Below are 18,317 nucleotides of genomic sequence, written 5' to 3'. Positions count from 1 at the left end.
ATCATTTTTTCAGTTAATTTTAATAAACATGAGGCCAATGAGATGGGTCTGAATTTTTTCTTGCTGTCTTTTGGTAGTAGTATTATTAGGAATTTATTCCAGCTGATTGGACTATTACAGTTCGTATAGTAGAAATTTATTAGTTTTAGTAATAGCTCTTTGAAACAGTCCGGAGTATTTTTGATCATTTCATAATCAACTTTATCAAGTCCTGGAGAAGATTCTTAACTTCTTAAGTTTCTTAACTTCCTTTATAGCTAGGTTTAACTCAATTGGAGAAAATGGTGCATCTAGTTCTTGATATGGATTGTTATTGTTAGGTTCTATACTGTATTGGTCGTCATCTGTATTGTTAGATTGTGCTGGTGAGGTAAATTCTTCTATGAATTGATTCATATTTTCTAGTATTTCTATGTCATTTGGGGCGTATTCTGGTTTAATGTTAGTTATGTTTTTATAGCTTTGTATGAAGTTCCATATAGTTTTGGAGTCTGTATCAGGCGTAAAGATTTCATTAACATGTTCCCTAAAACTATCTTTTTTTATTTTGTTTAATTTTTTTCTTGTAGATTTTTCAATTTGTTTAAGGTCATCTAGATTTTCTTGTGTAGGGTTTTTTAATAATTTGAAGCTTGCAAGTCTTCTTTCTCTTGCTAACTCTGTACACACCTGGTTCCACCATGGGGCTTTGATTGGACGTTTGTTGAAAGTTTTTACCAGGCTCAGATCATATTGTGATATAAGCTCTGTTGCAGCGGTGTTAAAAATATCACCTGAGAAAAGTGCTTGGTTTTCATAGGTCTTCTTGCTATTGTTTTTAGTGTTTAGTTGTATAATAGATGTAGTGCATAAGTTGATGAGAAAGTTATATTGTTCATCTATGGTCATGTTTTCTATTGTTTGGTGATTTTTTTCGAAGTAGTTTTCAAGGAGTGTAGAGAATAGTTTCCAATTGACATTTTTGTGACTTATTTTGTGAGTAGAGTTGAAAGGAATCGTCTCTATTTCCAAAGAGATGGTGCATAATATTGGATAATGATCACTATACATGTTGTCTTCTTGAATCTTCCAAGTTGTTTTGTGCAGTAAATTTGTGGATATTAACGTTAAGTCTAAAGGAGATGAGATTATCTTCTGAACAACAGAGTTGTTGGGTAGAGTTATTGTTTTACTAGTGTAATATGTATGTGTACCATCATTGAGAATATGTAAGTTTTTGTCTAATAATGATTCTACTAGGAACTCTCCTGAGTTGCATATTTTGCTCGAGCCCCATGAAAAATGGTGAGCGTTGAAATCTCCACCTATGTAGATATTTTTATAGTTTTTAATGCTATTAAATAAGCTGTTCCATTCCTTTATGGATGTTTGTTTTGCAGGGTTACGGTATACGGACGCAATTAAGAGAGTTTTCTTCATTGGTATCATTGTTGTGCTGTATTGAAGGGATTGATATAGCTATTGTCTCCATTGTTTTCTCACTGTAGTATATGTTTTCTATTATTTTAAATAGGATATTATTTCTAATGATTATGGCGACTCCACCAGATGGGTAGCTATTTTTCCTATTTTTTCTTATTATACTGTAGTTGGGAATTTTCGGGTTAGATAATTCGTCTAACCAAGTTTCTTGCAATGCAATGATATCATATTCTTCTATTGAGTTTCTAAAAATTGGTTGTTTGCTCTTGAGACTATGACAATTCCATTGAAGAATTTTTATCTCTTTTAGATCCATATTGAGTCAGATATTATATTATAGACTGTTGTTCTCAATATAAGTATTCTGGCTATTCTGATAGCTAATTTCTTGTAATATGTTTAAAATATTTTCGTAGACATTTGGGTCATTATTGAGGTAATTGACTATATCATTTTGAGTTAAGCTTATTTTTTTATCTAGGAGGAATCCTTTTTCATTTAGCGTGAGAAGAGGAGATGCTAGTGTTGAAAGAGTTGGAGTTGTGGTTAGATAGTTGTTATTGTTTGGGGAGTTTCCTTGATTTTGTTTGGTAGCAGTATAGTTTAGTTTGTAATCTCCATTTGGGGAGATTAAAATATTTTTGTGTTGATATGTGAGTTGGTTGTTTTCTTTGTTAATTACATTATTGTGAAGCTTTTTTGGCGAGTTATTAGTAAGAGGTCTAGAATTAACTGGTCTGGATGTTTTAAGTGTATCTGTGAATAGTCTTCTTCTTGGAGTGTTATAAATTTGACTTGCATAGTCGAGTTCATCTGGAGTTGTGGCGATGCTAAGCTCTGGGAATTCTGAGAATCTTATTCTTTTCTTGTTTAATATTAGTTCATTGTAGTTTTGTTTAGCCTCCTGAACAGAAATATTTCTTTTTGTTGCCATAGTAATGATCTGTTGTTCTCTTATGCGAATTTTGCAGTTTCTGTCAGTTGGGAGGTGGTTTTCAGTGCAATTTATGCATTTAAGGGTTTCGTTTTTCATGGTGCATAGTGTGGAGTCATGCTCAGTTTCGCCGCAGTAAATACATCTAGTTTTCGACTTGCAAAAGGCCTTGGTATGTCCATGTCGATAGCAGTTGGTGCAGAGTTTTACTGTAGGGATGTAAGCTTCAACTGAGTGTTTTACTCTGTATAGATAGGCGTATTGTGGCATAACTTGTCCTTTGAAGGTGATCATAATAGTGGTTGTTGGCGTTGATGTTGTACCAGACTCAGATTTGTTGTATCTGTAAAATCTCTTGACACTTTGTATTGTAAGATTTGCAACTGGTGATGTAAGTTCAATATTGTTTTTGATTTCATTTTCTGTAATATCTGTTGGAACGTGTTTGATTACTCCTCGCCTGTATATGTATGAGCTTGGTATAAATGGGGTGAGTTTTTTCTCTTTTAGAATTTCAAGTGTTAGTATCTTGTTGCCTACCTTTCTGTTATGTGTGATCACGGTAACTCTATTTTTCCCAGATTTTTTTATTTCATCTATGGAATTGTTTGTAAGAATAGGTATGATTGTTTTAGCTATATGGATGGGTTCTAGTCTTATTGACTTAGTAGAGCTCTCTGAGGTATTTTCAGAGGTCTTCGTTTCTGTTGTAGGTACTATGATGATCTTATATGGAGGAGGAATATCTTCTGTGTATAATAGGACGTCTGTCTGATCATTTCCATGCTCTTGTGCATTTGTTTCTTGAGACGTTTTGTCCTTGTTGTTATCTTGTTGTGTAATATGTGCTCTTTTTGTACTATTTCTCTCTTCTGGCTTATATTGTGACTATTCTGTGGTCTTTCTTTTTCGTAGATCATCCACTTTTTTTGTTCTCTCTTCTGGGAAGGTTTTTATGGGTGATGTTTGCATTATATGGTCTTCTCCATCAGATTCGTCTGTCATCCTTAGGTGTTTGTTGAGAATAAGCCCCTAGGGCTGTATCCTCGCTGGGTAGTTTCAACTCAGTTTTAGGTTATGAAATTATTGTTCAGATATTAGTAGTTATTGCTGATTATACTAGTGAGTTTAAAGTTGTAACTATTCTAACGAGTTTTTTATTTTTATAAGTAGTTGTGTTTTTAGTTTTAGGAAAGATATGGCATCAAATAAATAAAGAAATGAAGAAAGTTTTAGAAACACGTTGTATCGTGCCAGTGGCTCCCGTCCAATCCTTCGAGAGCTCTCGCCTCTCGACGAGCGCTCGCGCAGGCGGCAGGATTAATAACTAGTCCCCATTGCTGCCACTTCGGACAAAGAAAATCTCTTGTGCAAAACAATCACTTATTATTTAAAAATTTTTAAATTTAACGATGAATACGGTCTTACATTTTATAATCGTGCACGAGTTTCTTTATCGTTTCTCAGTTCAATACTTGAACATTTTCAACGTTGTCATTCAAAATTTGTATGTAAATGGATACAACAAGGATAGAACTACAAGACACATTTAGTGATTTTCTGATGATCTCAGATCTGTCAGCAACACTGATCTATTATCTATATACATTATAATTAAGTGACATCCCGTCTGCTACCTATAGGATTACATATACTTGGATGCTTGGTAGTTGTGAATCATTGTTTATAAGGAGGTTGTGATTATGTAATGATAAGATTTCAAAAATATATATGCTTAATAAACAAGCATAGCATTCATTTTACAAACGAAGCAGAAGAAAATAATGACAATAATTAACGTTTTTTACATATTTTATGGTGAGTATTTTTTATCCTCTGTTGTAATACACTCCATTCAATCATACTTTATGATTTGTGACGAAGAAAATGTGTTCGCTTTATCTTAATGGGTGTTTCTCATAACTTTATTATATGAATATATTTTTGGTTTTACTTTTGTTCATTTCAGCAATCTATGCGGCTGTTCAGCATTCCAAAATAAAATCATAATTCCCATTGCAAAATATGCTCAAAACACCAGAATGGTACGACCATGGGTAGGATGGCTCTGTATCCTACTTTTTATTTCGATGGTATTCTATTTATATCTATCAATAAATGGTAAGAAGACGGTTGCAGATATAGTTAACGTTTTTTTTTAATAACATACTGTTTATAGTTTTAATTATACTTATAATTGCAGCACCAATCATACGAAATCCATATTTAGCCTCAAAGACTTTGGATGTGTCGAAAAATAGAGACCTACAGAAGACTTTTTATCACGTTAATCCATTAAATCATGGAGAACTCTTTGTTAGCAATAAAGTAAGTATACTTTTTTAAAGATATATATGTTGTATATATTTATAAGATAGATTACTATCGTTTGTATCCATTTATAAATAATATTGGATTTATTTTTAGGCAAAAGATTGTTCTACAATTCATATTGCCATAGTATGCGCTGGCTACAATTCTACAGTCACTTTAGTGACTACTGTAAAATCAATTTTATTTTATCGTACCAAACCTTTACATTTTCATATAATGGTAGATGAGATTGCTTTAAAAACTCTTAATGTTCTTTTTACCACTTGGGACATCCCACATGGTACGTATGTAAAACTGTACAAATATAATCTTAAAATACATAAAATAACTTATCTTGTTAATAATTAGTTGCAGTGTCGTATTATAAAGCTGAAGAATGGATTCCTAAAGTAGCATGGATTCCAAATAAACATTATTCAGGAGTTTATGGGTTACTAAAGTTGATTCTACCTGATGCAATACGAGAAAGCAAAATAATAGTTTTAGATACAGATGTAACAGTTCTCAATGATGTTACTTTACTTTGGGAGTTATTCAACAATTTCAATCAAGAACAAGTCTTGGGATTGGTTGAAAATCAAAGTAACTGGTACATAAAACCTTCTCTTTATAGTACACGTCCTTGGCCAGCTTTAGGAAGAGGCTTCAATTCAGGAGTTATGCTGATGGATTTACAGAAATTACGTGCCAAAAGTTTTGCTAAATTGTGGGAACATACAGCTGCAGTAGTTTTAAAAGATATATTAGAAACTAGTTTAGCTGACCAAGATATTATTAACGCAGTTATTAAAAACAACCCCAAGTTTGTTTATACAATAGATTGTATATGGAATGTTCAACTAAGTGATCATGCATTGAGTGAAAATTGTTATAGTAATGCTGATCAATTAAATGTAAGTAGCTACCCCAGAAAATAATGAAACATTTTCATTTGCTTATACTGATACAAATAATTCATGAATCTGGATTAATTTTTTAATTCATGAAAAATTTAGATTATCCATTGGAATTCTCCAAGAAAACAAAATGTTAGACACAAGTATACACATGACTTTAGGAAAATGCATCAGGTTTTTCTAGAACTTGATGGAAATTTATTAAGAAGACGATTGTTTGGTTGTCAAACAAATGACGAAGCAAGTCAGGTAATACCAAAAAACTATATGGAATATATGAAAAATAATAATTTTATAATAATATTAATTTAAATATGAAACTTTATGAAATTTAGCTTAATGAGCGAGATCTATGTTTCAAATTCAAAGAAGGAGCAACGATAATATATAGAACACACACTTTCTTTCTTGAGTTTGAATACAACATTGTCAATTCAGCTGACATTCTACTGGCCACACAATGTAGTATTGAAAGAGTGGCACTTTTGGAAGAACTAGCCAAACACTGGCCTGGGGTAATAAGTATTGCTCTCTACCTATCTGATAATGAAGTACAAAGTTTCCTGGATTTTGTGCAAAATTCTGAAGAATTGAGAAATCGAAAAAATATAGCATATCATATTGTTTATAAAGAAGGGGTAATTTAAAATAAATTCTATTCGAGAAGTATAATTTATATATTGCCAATAGTTATTATTTATTTTCATTTTAGGAATTTTATCCCGTCAATTATTTGAGAAATGTTGCCATGACACACATTACTCTTCCATATATATTTCAAATAGACATTGACTTTCTACCTCAAATTGGATTGCATAGAATTTTAATGAATTATATCATCCAGTTGAATTCCTCAGAACTTCAGCAAATTGCTCTTGTCATTCCTGCTTTTGAAACTCAGAGATACAGGTAGCTAAAAAAACTAAAAGTAGTCAGTCTCAAGTATAACGTTGTTTGCACATTATTTTATTTATAATACAAAGGCAGACACTTAATTGAAATGCTCTCCTTCACAGGTTCACTTATCCTTCATCAAAAGCAGATCTTTTAAAATATTGGGATCACGGAGTATTATATACATTTCGCTATCATGTATGGCCTCAAGGGCATGCACCAACTAATTTCTCTGTTTACCGAAATGCAACAGAACCTTATGAAATTTCTTGGGAGCCGGATTTTGAACCTTACATCGTCGTTTTGAGATCTGCGCCTACTTACGATACAAGGTTTATTGGTTTTGGATGGAATAAAGTATCCTATATAACGCATTTGACAGCTTTAGGTTATAGGTAAGTTTATATTAAATACCTACTGCATTATTGAATTTTAAAATTGTGAATCAGTATACCTATATCAATTTTGGTAAATCTTACACTAAGAGATAATCTGAAATCTAATTAAAATATAATATAACAGTAATAAAAACCTGATTCGATAATGCACGCTATTTAAATTGACATCAGGCGAAATATTAATAAATATGCAGTTCAGAAAAGCTAATTTTTTTAACTTTTCTGTCGGTAATTTTGTGCAGCAAAATTTGAATTTTTGATGGGTTTCTGGAAACCTTTTAAATATTAAGTTTCACCAATTATAAATCTAGAATGGAGAGTACAGAATACATGCATAGCAAATTAATTAAAATCATTAATAATTCGCAAACTTTATTTACATTATTACATGTAAAATATGCAGATAATTAGGCAACGGCTATAAAGCCATTAGCCAGACACGGATATCGATCTCGATCGACTTTAAAAAATGTATGCCTATCGGTTTCTCCTCACAGGTACATCGTCTTGCCAGACACATTCATAATTCATCGGCCACACGCTCCGAGTCGCGATATCGGAAAATTTAGAACAGACGCTTTATACAGAAGGTTATAAATTACCTTGAGCTAAAATTAAACCGAGCTTTGTCTTTCAAGTTCAATACCTTAACCGTTTCACATATTTCTTTTGTCGCAGGTGCTTGAAAAAATTGAAGGATACGTTTGTTCAAGATCTGCTGGGAAAATACGGAGACACGGCCATGACAAATTTAAAGAAAATGTTTCTTACCAAAGAAGAAAAGAATCATCAGAATGTCACAAACCAAAGATCTCTTCGGAGCATAAGACAATCGATTAGTATTCTGTATACACCCGTGCCTTAATATTTTCGCAATCGAAGAAGACTGCAATGAATCCCTGTGATTGATTATTAAAGGTTAACTGCTAATTTCTTTTCGAATTCTATATGTTATGCATTTGGACAAATATTTACGTTTTCCAAACGAAACTTGCACATCACTCTGCATTTTATTTCTGTCAATTTGTTAACTATTTTATCGACAGTTGGAAAAAAATATTTTGATCAAATTTGTTTGGATTCAAAGTACAGAATTATTTTTTAATCGTCTATACATCTATTATTGATTGTGATTATAGGTGGATTGCTTAGTATATATTTTTTAATTAATCTTTTAGTAGACATTAGTGAAAAATGAGTTAAAAAGCACTTCAATATATACATGTTTTAGGGACACTTATAGTTTCGCATTTTGAGTGTGTATAGCTTGTAGAGACAATTCTCCTCGTATATTCTTCAAAGTTATATACTTTCGTTTAACTCTTGTTTCTATTAAGACTGTGTAATCGCTAACCGTAAAATTCAAAGTATACTTTCCTATATACCCTATCGGAGTGTTATTAAAAAAGATTGGTCCAAAAACCGCCGAACAGTTTCACGACAATAAAAAATTGCAACACGATGTTCTGTAATAAGTATAAGCATTTACTGTGTTATTGCTCCGTGTGTTCTAATATTTTTAAACTCAATTCGAATTTTCGTCTACCACATAATATGTACATCACAATTTTTACACGTTGTTAATAAAATATTCATCTATATTTAAATGTTAATCTCGTGCATCTGAATATCTTACGTGTCTTTCCTCTATAAAAAAAATATGATTTTAGTTACAGAAAACTCCACTTTTCTTCAACGCACTGCGGCAACTCTCGAAGCTCGCGCGATATAATCGACGACGAATTTTCAAATAATTAATCGAAAGTTGATTCCCAATGCGCTGCGCGGCGCACTCCTCGCCTTTAATTTATCATCATCACTTAATTTCGCGAGCCCCCATTGCATAAAGCTGCGCGTTCCTCTCTTTATTCGTGCATGAAATTGCAATACGCGCTGCAGCGGGTATCATTTTGTCAGAAATGTCCGGGGAACGCATATACAGGTCAGCGCAGCGCTGGAGCTCCGAGAGAGAGATATTTCACAAACGGCATGCGAGATCGATGCCGCGCGTTAAACGTCGATATCGATTTAGCCGCGGCGGTCTCGTTCGCTTTCGTTTATATCTATATGTACCTACTCGCGCGTTTGTCGTGTTCGGTTGAAACTTAATTTAGCGCATCGAGCCGACTGATATTTTCCCGTCATATTTTCGTTTTTCGGTATATGCGAGCTGGAGCGTGTATCGACCGCGCGAATTTGCTCGCAGAATCTTCCTTTAAAAGTGCGCGTGCTCCCAGGCTTTTGGAATTTTTCGAATTTTATTTATTTCCACTTTGTGCTACGAATAGGCGTATAGTTTAAGTCAAATTGTTTCACAAAATTCCCGCCACATTTAAGATCTATCAATCCATCGAATTCTTTTTTCTCCCAAAAAATTACTCTCGTATGCGGGCCTGCGCGCGATCCTTCATTATAGCTATAGCCCACAATAACTTATTATCCCTTGTATGGGTATACATGTAATGCCGCTACCCTAAGCGGGTCTTGGGCGTTGTCGTCCAGATCGGACGGGTGGGTGCCTATCACCACTACACAGCGCGTCCTTAGGTTGCGGATAGAGGAACAGCCCCTGAGAAAGAGGTTAGCTGCGAATAAATTGAATAAGCAGCCGCGGACAGCCGATAGGAACAGGCGTGGGTGTGATGAGCCCACACTGTCGAACGCATTCATCTAGAAACACTACGCAAGCACCACAACAACAAAAACACTTCACATTATCTCTTATCTCTCAATCTATCTCTTTCATCACACATTACAAAAATGGGCAAAAATACTGCTGCAGAGGAGGATGCGGGAGCGATGACAACTGCCCCGAAAGGGGATGTGTAGAATGATTCGTCACCTGGTCTTACGCGGTAACGATGCCAGCGAAGGCGCGCTGCCTTGCAGGGGGGCGTTAGGATGCGAGAATGAAACCGTAGTGTGTCTGACGACGAATTGACACTGTCCTCGTCAAAGTCGGAAAGCTCTCATATTTAGTTCTAGAGAGGTATGGGGGTTATCACCTCTAGAACGGTGGACTCACCTGCGATCGGAACAGGATCCGAAGCGCGCGGGTTTTAACATAACATCATGGCTCAAAAAAATCAAATCCGAACCAAAAGGGACTTAAGGGTTGGAACTTGGAATGTTCGCAGTCTATACAGAGCAGGTGCGTTTAAAGAACTCGTAAAGGAAGCTGATAGGTACAATCTAGATTTGGTAGCAATACAGGAATCGCGGTGGCCAGATGGCGGAGTACTAGCATCGGGTAACTTCACGTACCTGTATGGGGCCGGGAGTGGGGGATCTCTAGGCACCGGATTTCTCGTAAGCAAAAGCATCATACATTCGGTTAAAAGTTTCAAATCCGTCAATGATAGGCTCTCATACATCATTATCGAAGGTGAATGGTATAGATATGTATTCAGTAATGTACACTGTCCTACGGAGGACAAAGAAGAAGAAGCTAAGGATCTCTATTACGAAACTTTAGAGCAGGTAATCGACCAGTTCGCGTCTTACGACACAAGAATAGTATTAGGCGATTTCAATGCTAAAATAGGTAGGGAGGAAATGTTTAGGCCTACTATAGGTAAGGAAAGCCTGCACGAAGCCAGCAATGATAACGGTATTAGGGTCATAAACTTTGCGGCGGCAAAAGATCTTATAATCAAAACTACGTGTTTTAAGCACAAGAACATACACAAGGCAACGTGGACATCGCCGGACGGGGCCACACAGAACCAAATTGATCATTTCCTCATTGAAAAAAGACGTCATACTAATGTTCTTGACGTAAGGGGTTACAGAGGGGCAGATAGCGACTCGGACCACTTCCTAGTAGTAGCCAAATTAAGAGCTAGACTAGTAGCGAATCAAAATAGTAAACGAGCAAACAAGGTAGAAAGCTTCGATATTGAGAAACTACGAGATAGAACAGAGCGAATTAGGTACCAGATAGAAATTAATAATCGAAAACACATCGCCGGAGGGGAATGACGAACCGAATAGCTTATGGGGGGACATCGAAAAAACGGTAAAAGAGGCCGCGAACAAAGTACTGGGTAAAAAGAAAAAGCCAAAGAGCAAACCATGGTTTGACGAAGAGTGCGAACTCTGGTTTGAAAGGCGCCAAAAGGCTAAATTAGATAGCTTACAAAATAGAAGCGATAGGACCGTAGAAGAGTATTCTAAAGTAAGGAAACAGACGAGCGCGATCTACAGAAATAAGAAGCGTGAGTATCAAAAGAATCTTACTAGGAGAATAGAAACTAACAGTAAGGAAAATAACCCCCGCGAAATGTACAGAGGGATTAACGCCATCAGAAAGGGTTTTAGGAGTAGAGCGCAATTGATGAAGGACGAAAACGGGGACCTCGTAACAAATGACAACGAATTACTGTCGCTGTGGAAAAATTATTTCGATAAATTATTAAACGTGCACGAAAATAGCGAAGAATTAGGGGACGAAATTCACACTGCTGAACCCCACGTGGAGGAACCGAGCTACCAAGAAGTAGAGGCCGCGATTAAAAAATTAAAAAACAATAAAGCCGCGGGAAATGACTCTATACCAGCTGAGTTAATCAAATATGGGGGCGTCGAGCTCACTTTCAAAATCTATAAACTAGTATGTGCCATCTGGAAAAATGAAACAATACCCGAAAATTGGAAGGAATCTATCATTATACCGATTTTTAAAAAGGGGGATAAGACAGAGTGCAATAACTATAGGGGTATTTCACTTTTAGCAACGTGCTACAAAGTTCTGTCAAACGTAATACAAGCTAGACTCACTCCATTCGCGGAAGATATAGTAGGAGATTATCAGTGCGGATTTCGGCGCAACAGATCGACGAGCGATCAAATGTTTACCATAAGACAGTTGTTAGAGAAAAAGTGGGAATTTTGCGAAACCATACACCAACTATTTATAGATTTTAAAAAAGCGTACGACTCTATTAAGCGAAGCAAAATGTATCAAATTCTAGTACTTCTCGGTATACCGAAAAAACTCGTGAGATTAATTCAAATATGTCTGAACGGAAGCACAGGTAAGGTCCGAGTAGGCGGTAATGTTTCAGAAACCTTCATGATACGCGATGGTTTAAAACAAGGGGATGGGCTCTCTACGGTGCTGTTCAACTTAACGTTAGAGTATGCCGTTAGAAAAATGCAGGTTAGCCAGCTGAGCGCAACGCTTAATGGAACAACGCAGATACTAGGCTACGCAGATGATTTGGATATACTGGGGGATTGTAGGGAAACGGTAGCAAGAAACGCGGAAATCCTCATAAAAGCGGTGGAGTATACAGGGTTAGAAGTGAGTGAATCAAAAACAAAGTACATGATTGTGGATAAGCTAGGCATCTGCAGAGGGGAGGAAGATCTCAGAGTTGGGAATTTTACTTTTGAAAAGGTTAGCGAATTCAGGTATCTGGGTACGACCATAAATGATAGAAACGAGATTAATGTCGAAATAAATAAGAGACTCCATTCGGGTAATGCTTGCTTCTACGCCGTGAGTAATTTACTTAAGTCGAGGCTGTTGTCTAAAAACGTTAAAATAAGAATATACAGGACGATAATACTGCCGGTGGTTCTGTACGGGTGCGAAACGTGGGCTCTCACTAAGCAGGCGGACAACCGTTTTAGGGTATTTGAAAATAAAGTCTTGCGAAAAATATACGGGCCGAAGAAAGATGAGGAAACCGGGGAATGGAGGAGACTGCACAATGATGAGTTACACAATCTGTACGCTTCACCAAATATTAACAGAATAATAAAATCGCGCAGATTGGGATGGGCAGGGCATGTAGCGAGAATGGGAGACGACCGTACGGCAGCGCGTGTCATGAAGGGCAGGCCGATGGTAACGCGACCTCTAGGTAGACCTAGACGTAGATGGGAGGACAACGTAAAAGCGGATCTAGTAGAAATAGGACGGGTGGGTGTCGATCGGAGAGGTGCATCTTGGGTGGGGTTGACACAAGATAGGGCAGCGTGGAAGGCTTGCGTAGATGAGGCGATGAACTTTCGAGTTCCAAATGCCATGTAAAAAAAAAAAATGGGTATACATGTAATAAAGCGAGCGTCATTGCGAGTAACGAATGGACGGCAACAATTTGTGTCCGGCTATTATAATCCCAAGAAAAGCTTCTCTCCGCAAGATATGCGGGCGGGCTTAGCAAAAAGTCTTGCGGTTCACGTTTTGCGTGAAACCAAGTATTAATGCCGCGGAATCGCAACGACTTGGCGGTTTTAAGGAGCGATTTAACTTAAATGGCCGCTTCGCTATTTAAACGTTCGCGCGAGTTGAATTACTGCGAGACGCGAATCGAATAAGAAATTTTGAAGAAATCTGCATTTCTACGGAAAAATCGAATTTTCGCAATATAAGCGAGAGTCATATATAAGCCAGTAGGCTAAAAGGTCCAAAGTGTATTTTGCTTTCAAATCTGCATGCAAGCTTCTGTAAAAGCTTTCAAAGATATATCTATCGAGAAAAAAGCTACGGATGCGAATATTTTGCAAAATCTCGCTGATGATGGTGGAAGGAGAAATGGTTTTAACGATTCAAGTATAGGCTAACTGTGTATCGCGACAGTAAACGCGCAATTGCGATTCGATTGAGCAACGAATTCAAACGATAAATACGACGCAAACACCTCCCACAATATATGTGTAAAGAACCTATTGCCAACGCTGCTATAATATTATATCTCCGCGAAGTATTTGCTGATATCCTATATATATATATATATATATATATATATATATATATATATATATATATATATATATATATATATATATAAAAGCACCTGGTTGAAGACAACGAGAGACTGCAACGGTCAAACGAGGCATTACTCGCAGAACGGTCAGAGTGGAGAAGGAAACAGCAGGATCTCGAACGTCGATTAACTGAGCTAAGTCGTTCAAATATTTCTAACACAAACTCAGATTCTTTATTTAAACGTAAACACAGCTGTTCTCAATAGCTGACAGAACCAGACTAAACATAAACAATAACATCCGCGACGTCGTTGATCTCGTTGCTAAGGTCGCTATGCGCGATTCTTGGTGTTCGAATCGCGCAACGTTCAGGCTCGATCACAACAATATGTATAATAAAAATGCTCGTACAATATAAGGTGAAATAAAACGTCAGTATCGAAAGCTCCTGTGATGTACAACACGCGACGTATATATATACGATGAAACAAAACAACAACAGCTCGTGCGTCTGCAGTGGTCAGATATATAAAAACTATGAGCTTTTCAGCAAAACTTTCCCTCGTGCGCTAATTCCGTTCATCCTCGAAGCTACTTACTCGTCGGAAAAGGATTATTAATGAAGCGCGCTTTATTCGCCTCCACTGACTTTGGCTTATCGAGACAGCTCTAGAAGGGTGACACTCCGCCGTGAGGGAGAGCGATAAATTCCGAGATAAGGAACACGCGCGCGCGCGCGCGCGCGAGAGAGAGAGAGAGAGAGAGCTTTTTCCCTGAATTATACGAACAGCGATTTCTCCCGCTAATACACTCCTTACATTCGTATGTATAAGTGTATAAGCCGATTTCTTTATGCGTCTTGGGCACGTGCCAGTGCTGCACTGAGGCTAACTGAAAATTTTACGCGTCGACGTATTGAAAAACGCTTTTTGATCCGCCGCCGCCACCGAGCTTTCGGAAGGGGCGCACTTCTCGATATTTATTTTCTATAGCGCCAGAATGCTACATGCCGATGCTCTGTTTTAAATATATATATATATATATATATATATATATATATATATATATATATATATATATATATATAAGAGTGCGTGGATTGTAAATCTGGAAAAGTGGATGAAATATACTTTTATTCTCTTGTTTTGTTGCATGCGGCTTTAATTATTCCTCTGCGATATTTCGAATATAGTCAAGCTATGCTGCCCCGACCCCTTTCGCTGCAATATCTCTAACGTATTATATATTCGCCCTTACTTCATTTCCATTGAACTCGCGCTACCCTTTGCAAAGCTCCACGGCTATAGCTATAGGTATACCTCTTGTCGCTGTTTGATCACTCACCGCTACACTTCCATTGTCTCTTTCTCCGAGGCGCTCCCTAGTCTTACTGGACGAGCGGATGGCACTTTATAGAGCTCCGGTGACATTTGCTTTTTGACGCTGCATCAGGTCTTATATATCCAGCTCCGCGTGTAGAGCATTTACATAATATGATGCGCGAATTATTTGCTGTGAACGGGACTCTCGAGTGCTGCGCAAACTGCGGGGAGTGTATTTTTTTTATTGCTTTTTGTGCCCTTTGCTACGCTTGCACACGTGTGTGTTGTGTATATGTATATATATATATATATATATATATATATATATATATATATATATATATATATATATATATATCTGCAAACCGAATTTTAAAATCGTGCTTTATACGGATTTCGAATCCGGGTTATCGAGAGGAAGAAATTGAAAGCTTTATTCCAATGAAAACGGCTCCATTGGCTTCGCTAAAATTTTTGAGTTTCAGTCACGGTGCATTGACGTAGAGGTATATCTGTACACGTGTGTCGCACATGTTCGAAATGACGTTTCGAGAAAAATCCTGAATTTTGGATATGGAAAATTTGTAGTCGGTGTGACATCGATTTTCAAAATTGAGTGAATACGCGACTTTTACTTCAAAGTACAGCGCGGGTGAAAAATTTAAAAGACACTTGGCTGCTTATTGAATGGGTTATATGAGTAGAGTCGAATTTTTAAGTATTCTGCTTATATCCTTCAAGCTTCTTTACGACGACGAAGATGGTGAAAAAGTAAAAATCTTCAGCTTTCACATCTTTGCGACGAGTATTGCATTTTTTGTTTGCAATATAAAAATACTATACGAAGCGCTGTAGTGAATAATTCGCGCACGTACTCTTCTCGCATTTTTAAACTTATATGTATGTACAACGATGAGAATGAAAAGGTTCGTGCTTTTGTACATTTCAAGTGCACCTAAATAAATTAGCTCGTCATAAGAGAGTTAGTATTTCCACAGAGTGCAGTAAACGAATGAAGCACGCTATGTTATAGAAGAGCGGAAAAAATAAAGAGAGAAAGAATTGCAATTTTTCCGTTCGAGCTGCATGTTAAAATTGATACGTACTAGCTTCCGCGACAATATTACGCTCGAGCTAAAAACAACATAAGTAGCGCATATGCACAGCTAGAAAAATAACTCCGTGTCCTCTCGCTTTTCATAGGCGGTTATTAATTTTCGCTTCGAAAAAACACTACGCGCCGTCTCCTTTGTACACTTCAACGTATGTACTTTCTTCCTCGTTATACATACAGGTATAAGGTGCACCGCTGCGCTGATAAACACTGCCGCGTCGTTTTGCATCTCGCGGCCGCAACTGAGCAATAGCCGGTCGTCGGGAAAACGAGCCTCATCTATATACACGTATATGTATATGTATACACTCTACGGGGATCCATGAGTCAATCACTTTATCGTCCGGTGGAAGAAGATGGCGCTGTCAATGCGTGAAATTTTTCACCGTGGCGCGCGATGGCCTCGGATTTTTGAATAATGCTTTGATGATTGAGTGTGTTTGACCGCAGGCGTGTTTTTATACTTGAATTTTTTTTTATCCCGCCTGTATTCAAAGAACGAAGCGTCATCTTGATGCTGGGGTCGAACGGAATGGGATCTCATTCCAGAAGGAGTCGGATCCGAGGCGCTCGTCAATCGACTAAGCGACAAGAGGACCGAGTGCGAACGTAAAAAGAGAGCAGAGACTCGTCGCGCGCGATAGGGAAATTGCGTCAACCGCATGTATATGTGCAAATCTAGAAAAAACAGGACACTTCAGGGGGTCTGAGTGAACGAATTTGAAATTGGAGAGCACACCTACCCGACCAACTTTTTTGGGTTCTTTAGGTCATATAGAACCCGAAAAACCTTGGATTCCCAAGATTAAAAAATACCTATTTTTTTGCCGGGCAGTTTAAATTCTCTTATGGGAATTTAACACGGGGAAAATTATCGAAAACAAGCCACGATTCAACTTTACGCACTCAGTGTATGAAGGCGCAATCCAAACATGTGTATTGCTAGGATCGAAGTATCAGAAGAGAACTTTAATTTAAGGACTGGTGAGTTAAAAATGCTTGCCTGGGTAAAAAGTTGTCTAGGCTTGAAAGAGGTGAGGTAGGAAGAAATTGGACACGTGTGTTCGATTGAACTTTGTATTTATTTAGAGAGCTTGGAAATACTGATATCAAACTTTGCTTGGCTCGGCAGAACGCAGACCGCAGGACAGGCAGGAGGGCCTAGGTCTGTGCAAGTCTCTGGTTCGAGCGAGAGTGATGAGTGCCCCCAGCGAAGCCACCCTTCAGGCCTCGGAGGGAAGACGTTGGCCTCGCTCATGAGGCCCGAAGGGAAGGGATAGCTTGAGCACTTTGCGGATGAGTGGCGCGCGTGCTTTTTTGAGAATTCCGAAGATTATCGAGCGCGCGCAGCCGATCGTTTTATTGCTTTAAGTGCAATAGGCGACAGACCGCTCGGCTGCCGAAAATCCGGGGACTGCCTCGTCTGGGGGAATAGCGAACGCGCGCGCGGCGGATCGCTTTATTGCGGTGAGGCAATAAAGCGAGGGACCGCTTGGCGAAAACTCGAGAGCGTTGTGAACGCTCTCTGCCAGGCCCCGCAGATGCGGGAAACATGCACGCCACAGCTCTTTTCTTCTATTTTCGTTTAAAAAATTTGGATTAACATTTCAATTTTACGAGCAGCTATATATATGCCTATCAATTATGGCCGTTTTTTGGCCGTTTTCATCGTCGTATATATATATATATATATATATATATATATATATATATATATATATATATATATATATAGCTGATCGTAAAATAATAATGTTAATCTAAATTTTCAAACCGAAAGCGGAAGAAAATAGCTACAATTTAAGCCCCAGATCGTTGAAATTGACTGCTCGGATCCAAAGTTATAAATAAGGATTTAAAAAATGGGAAAAATCGCTGATTTTCGTAAAAAATTGAAAAATTGGTGATTTTTTGCCATTTTCAAGCTTAGACAACTTTTGACCTAGGCAATCATTTTTAACCTACCAGCCTTCAAATTAATTCTTTTTTTTAATACTTTGATTTTATTAAAACACATTTTTGGATTGCGCCTCCAGACAAAAAGTGACAATTTTCTGGTTTTTGTTAATTTTCCCCGTGTTAAATTCCTGTAAGAGAATTTGAACTGCCCCGCAAAAAAATAGGTATTTTTTAATCTTGGGAACTCTAGGTTTTTCGGGTTCTATATGACCTAAAGAACGAAAAAAATGTGGTCGGGTAGGTGTGCTCTCAAATTTCACATTTGTTCACTCAGACCCCCTGAAGTGTCGTGTTTTTTCTGGATTTTCACATATAGAAAGAATTCTA

At 37.4% G+C, this 18,317-nt stretch overlaps 2 protein-coding genes across 4 annotated transcripts in view; one reads left to right on the top strand and one right to left on the bottom strand.

Moving 5' to 3' along the window:
* Positions 1-13,872, bottom strand: part of LOC100117842 (nucleosome assembly protein 1-like) — a 32,591-nt gene extending 18,719 nt beyond the window's left edge. For both annotated transcript variants that reach the window (XM_032601689.1, XM_032601690.1), the window contains exon 1: positions 13,685-13,872. The gene's annotated coding sequence lies outside the window, so the exon portion shown is untranslated. The remainder of the gene's footprint in view (positions 1-13,684) is intronic.
* On the top strand, positions 3,619-8,485 carry LOC100118066 (LARGE xylosyl- and glucuronyltransferase 1). Of its 2 annotated transcripts, XM_031925757.2 has the most exons (11): positions 3,619-4,174; positions 4,326-4,477; positions 4,560-4,684; positions 4,784-4,970; positions 5,039-5,583; positions 5,686-5,835; positions 5,922-6,224; positions 6,299-6,495; positions 6,603-6,875; positions 7,376-7,468; positions 7,557-8,485. In XM_031925757.2, exons 2-11 carry the CDS (start codon positions 4,399-4,401, stop codon positions 7,741-7,743), a joined length of 2,139 nt encoding a protein of 712 aa, XP_031781617.1. In that variant the 5' UTR covers positions 3,619-4,174; positions 4,326-4,398; the 3' UTR covers positions 7,744-8,485. The 2 variants fall into 2 exon arrangements, with proteins under 2 accessions (XP_031781617.1, XP_031781618.1); XM_031925758.1 differs by lacking the exon at positions 7,376-7,468 and having other exon boundaries at positions 3,640-4,174.
* Positions 13,873-18,317: the final 4,445 nt, after the last annotated feature.

The sequence above is a fragment of the Nasonia vitripennis genome (genome assembly GCF_009193385.2).
Source record: "Nasonia vitripennis strain AsymCx chromosome 3 unlocalized genomic scaffold, Nvit_psr_1.1 chr3_random0004, whole genome shotgun sequence".
In the NCBI taxonomy this organism is placed as follows: domain Eukaryota; kingdom Metazoa; phylum Arthropoda; class Insecta; order Hymenoptera; family Pteromalidae; genus Nasonia; species Nasonia vitripennis.
Note: the sequence above shows the minus strand (reverse complement) of the source record. Positions and strands in the feature narration are given on the sequence as shown.

Excerpts from the sequence above, each read along its gene's own strand:
- LOC100118066 (XM_031925757.2), top strand. The coding sequence starts at position 4,399 with ATGGTACGACCATGGGTAGGATGGCTCTGTATCCTACTTTTTATTTCG. Across the intron at positions 5,584-5,685 it reads GTAATGCTGATCAATTAAAT|ATTATCCATTGGAATTCTCC; the intron begins GTAAGTAGCTAC and ends TGAAAAATTTAG. Across the intron at positions 6,225-6,298 it reads ATATTGTTTATAAAGAAGGG|GAATTTTATCCCGTCAATTA; the intron begins GTAATTTAAAAT and ends TTTTCATTTTAG.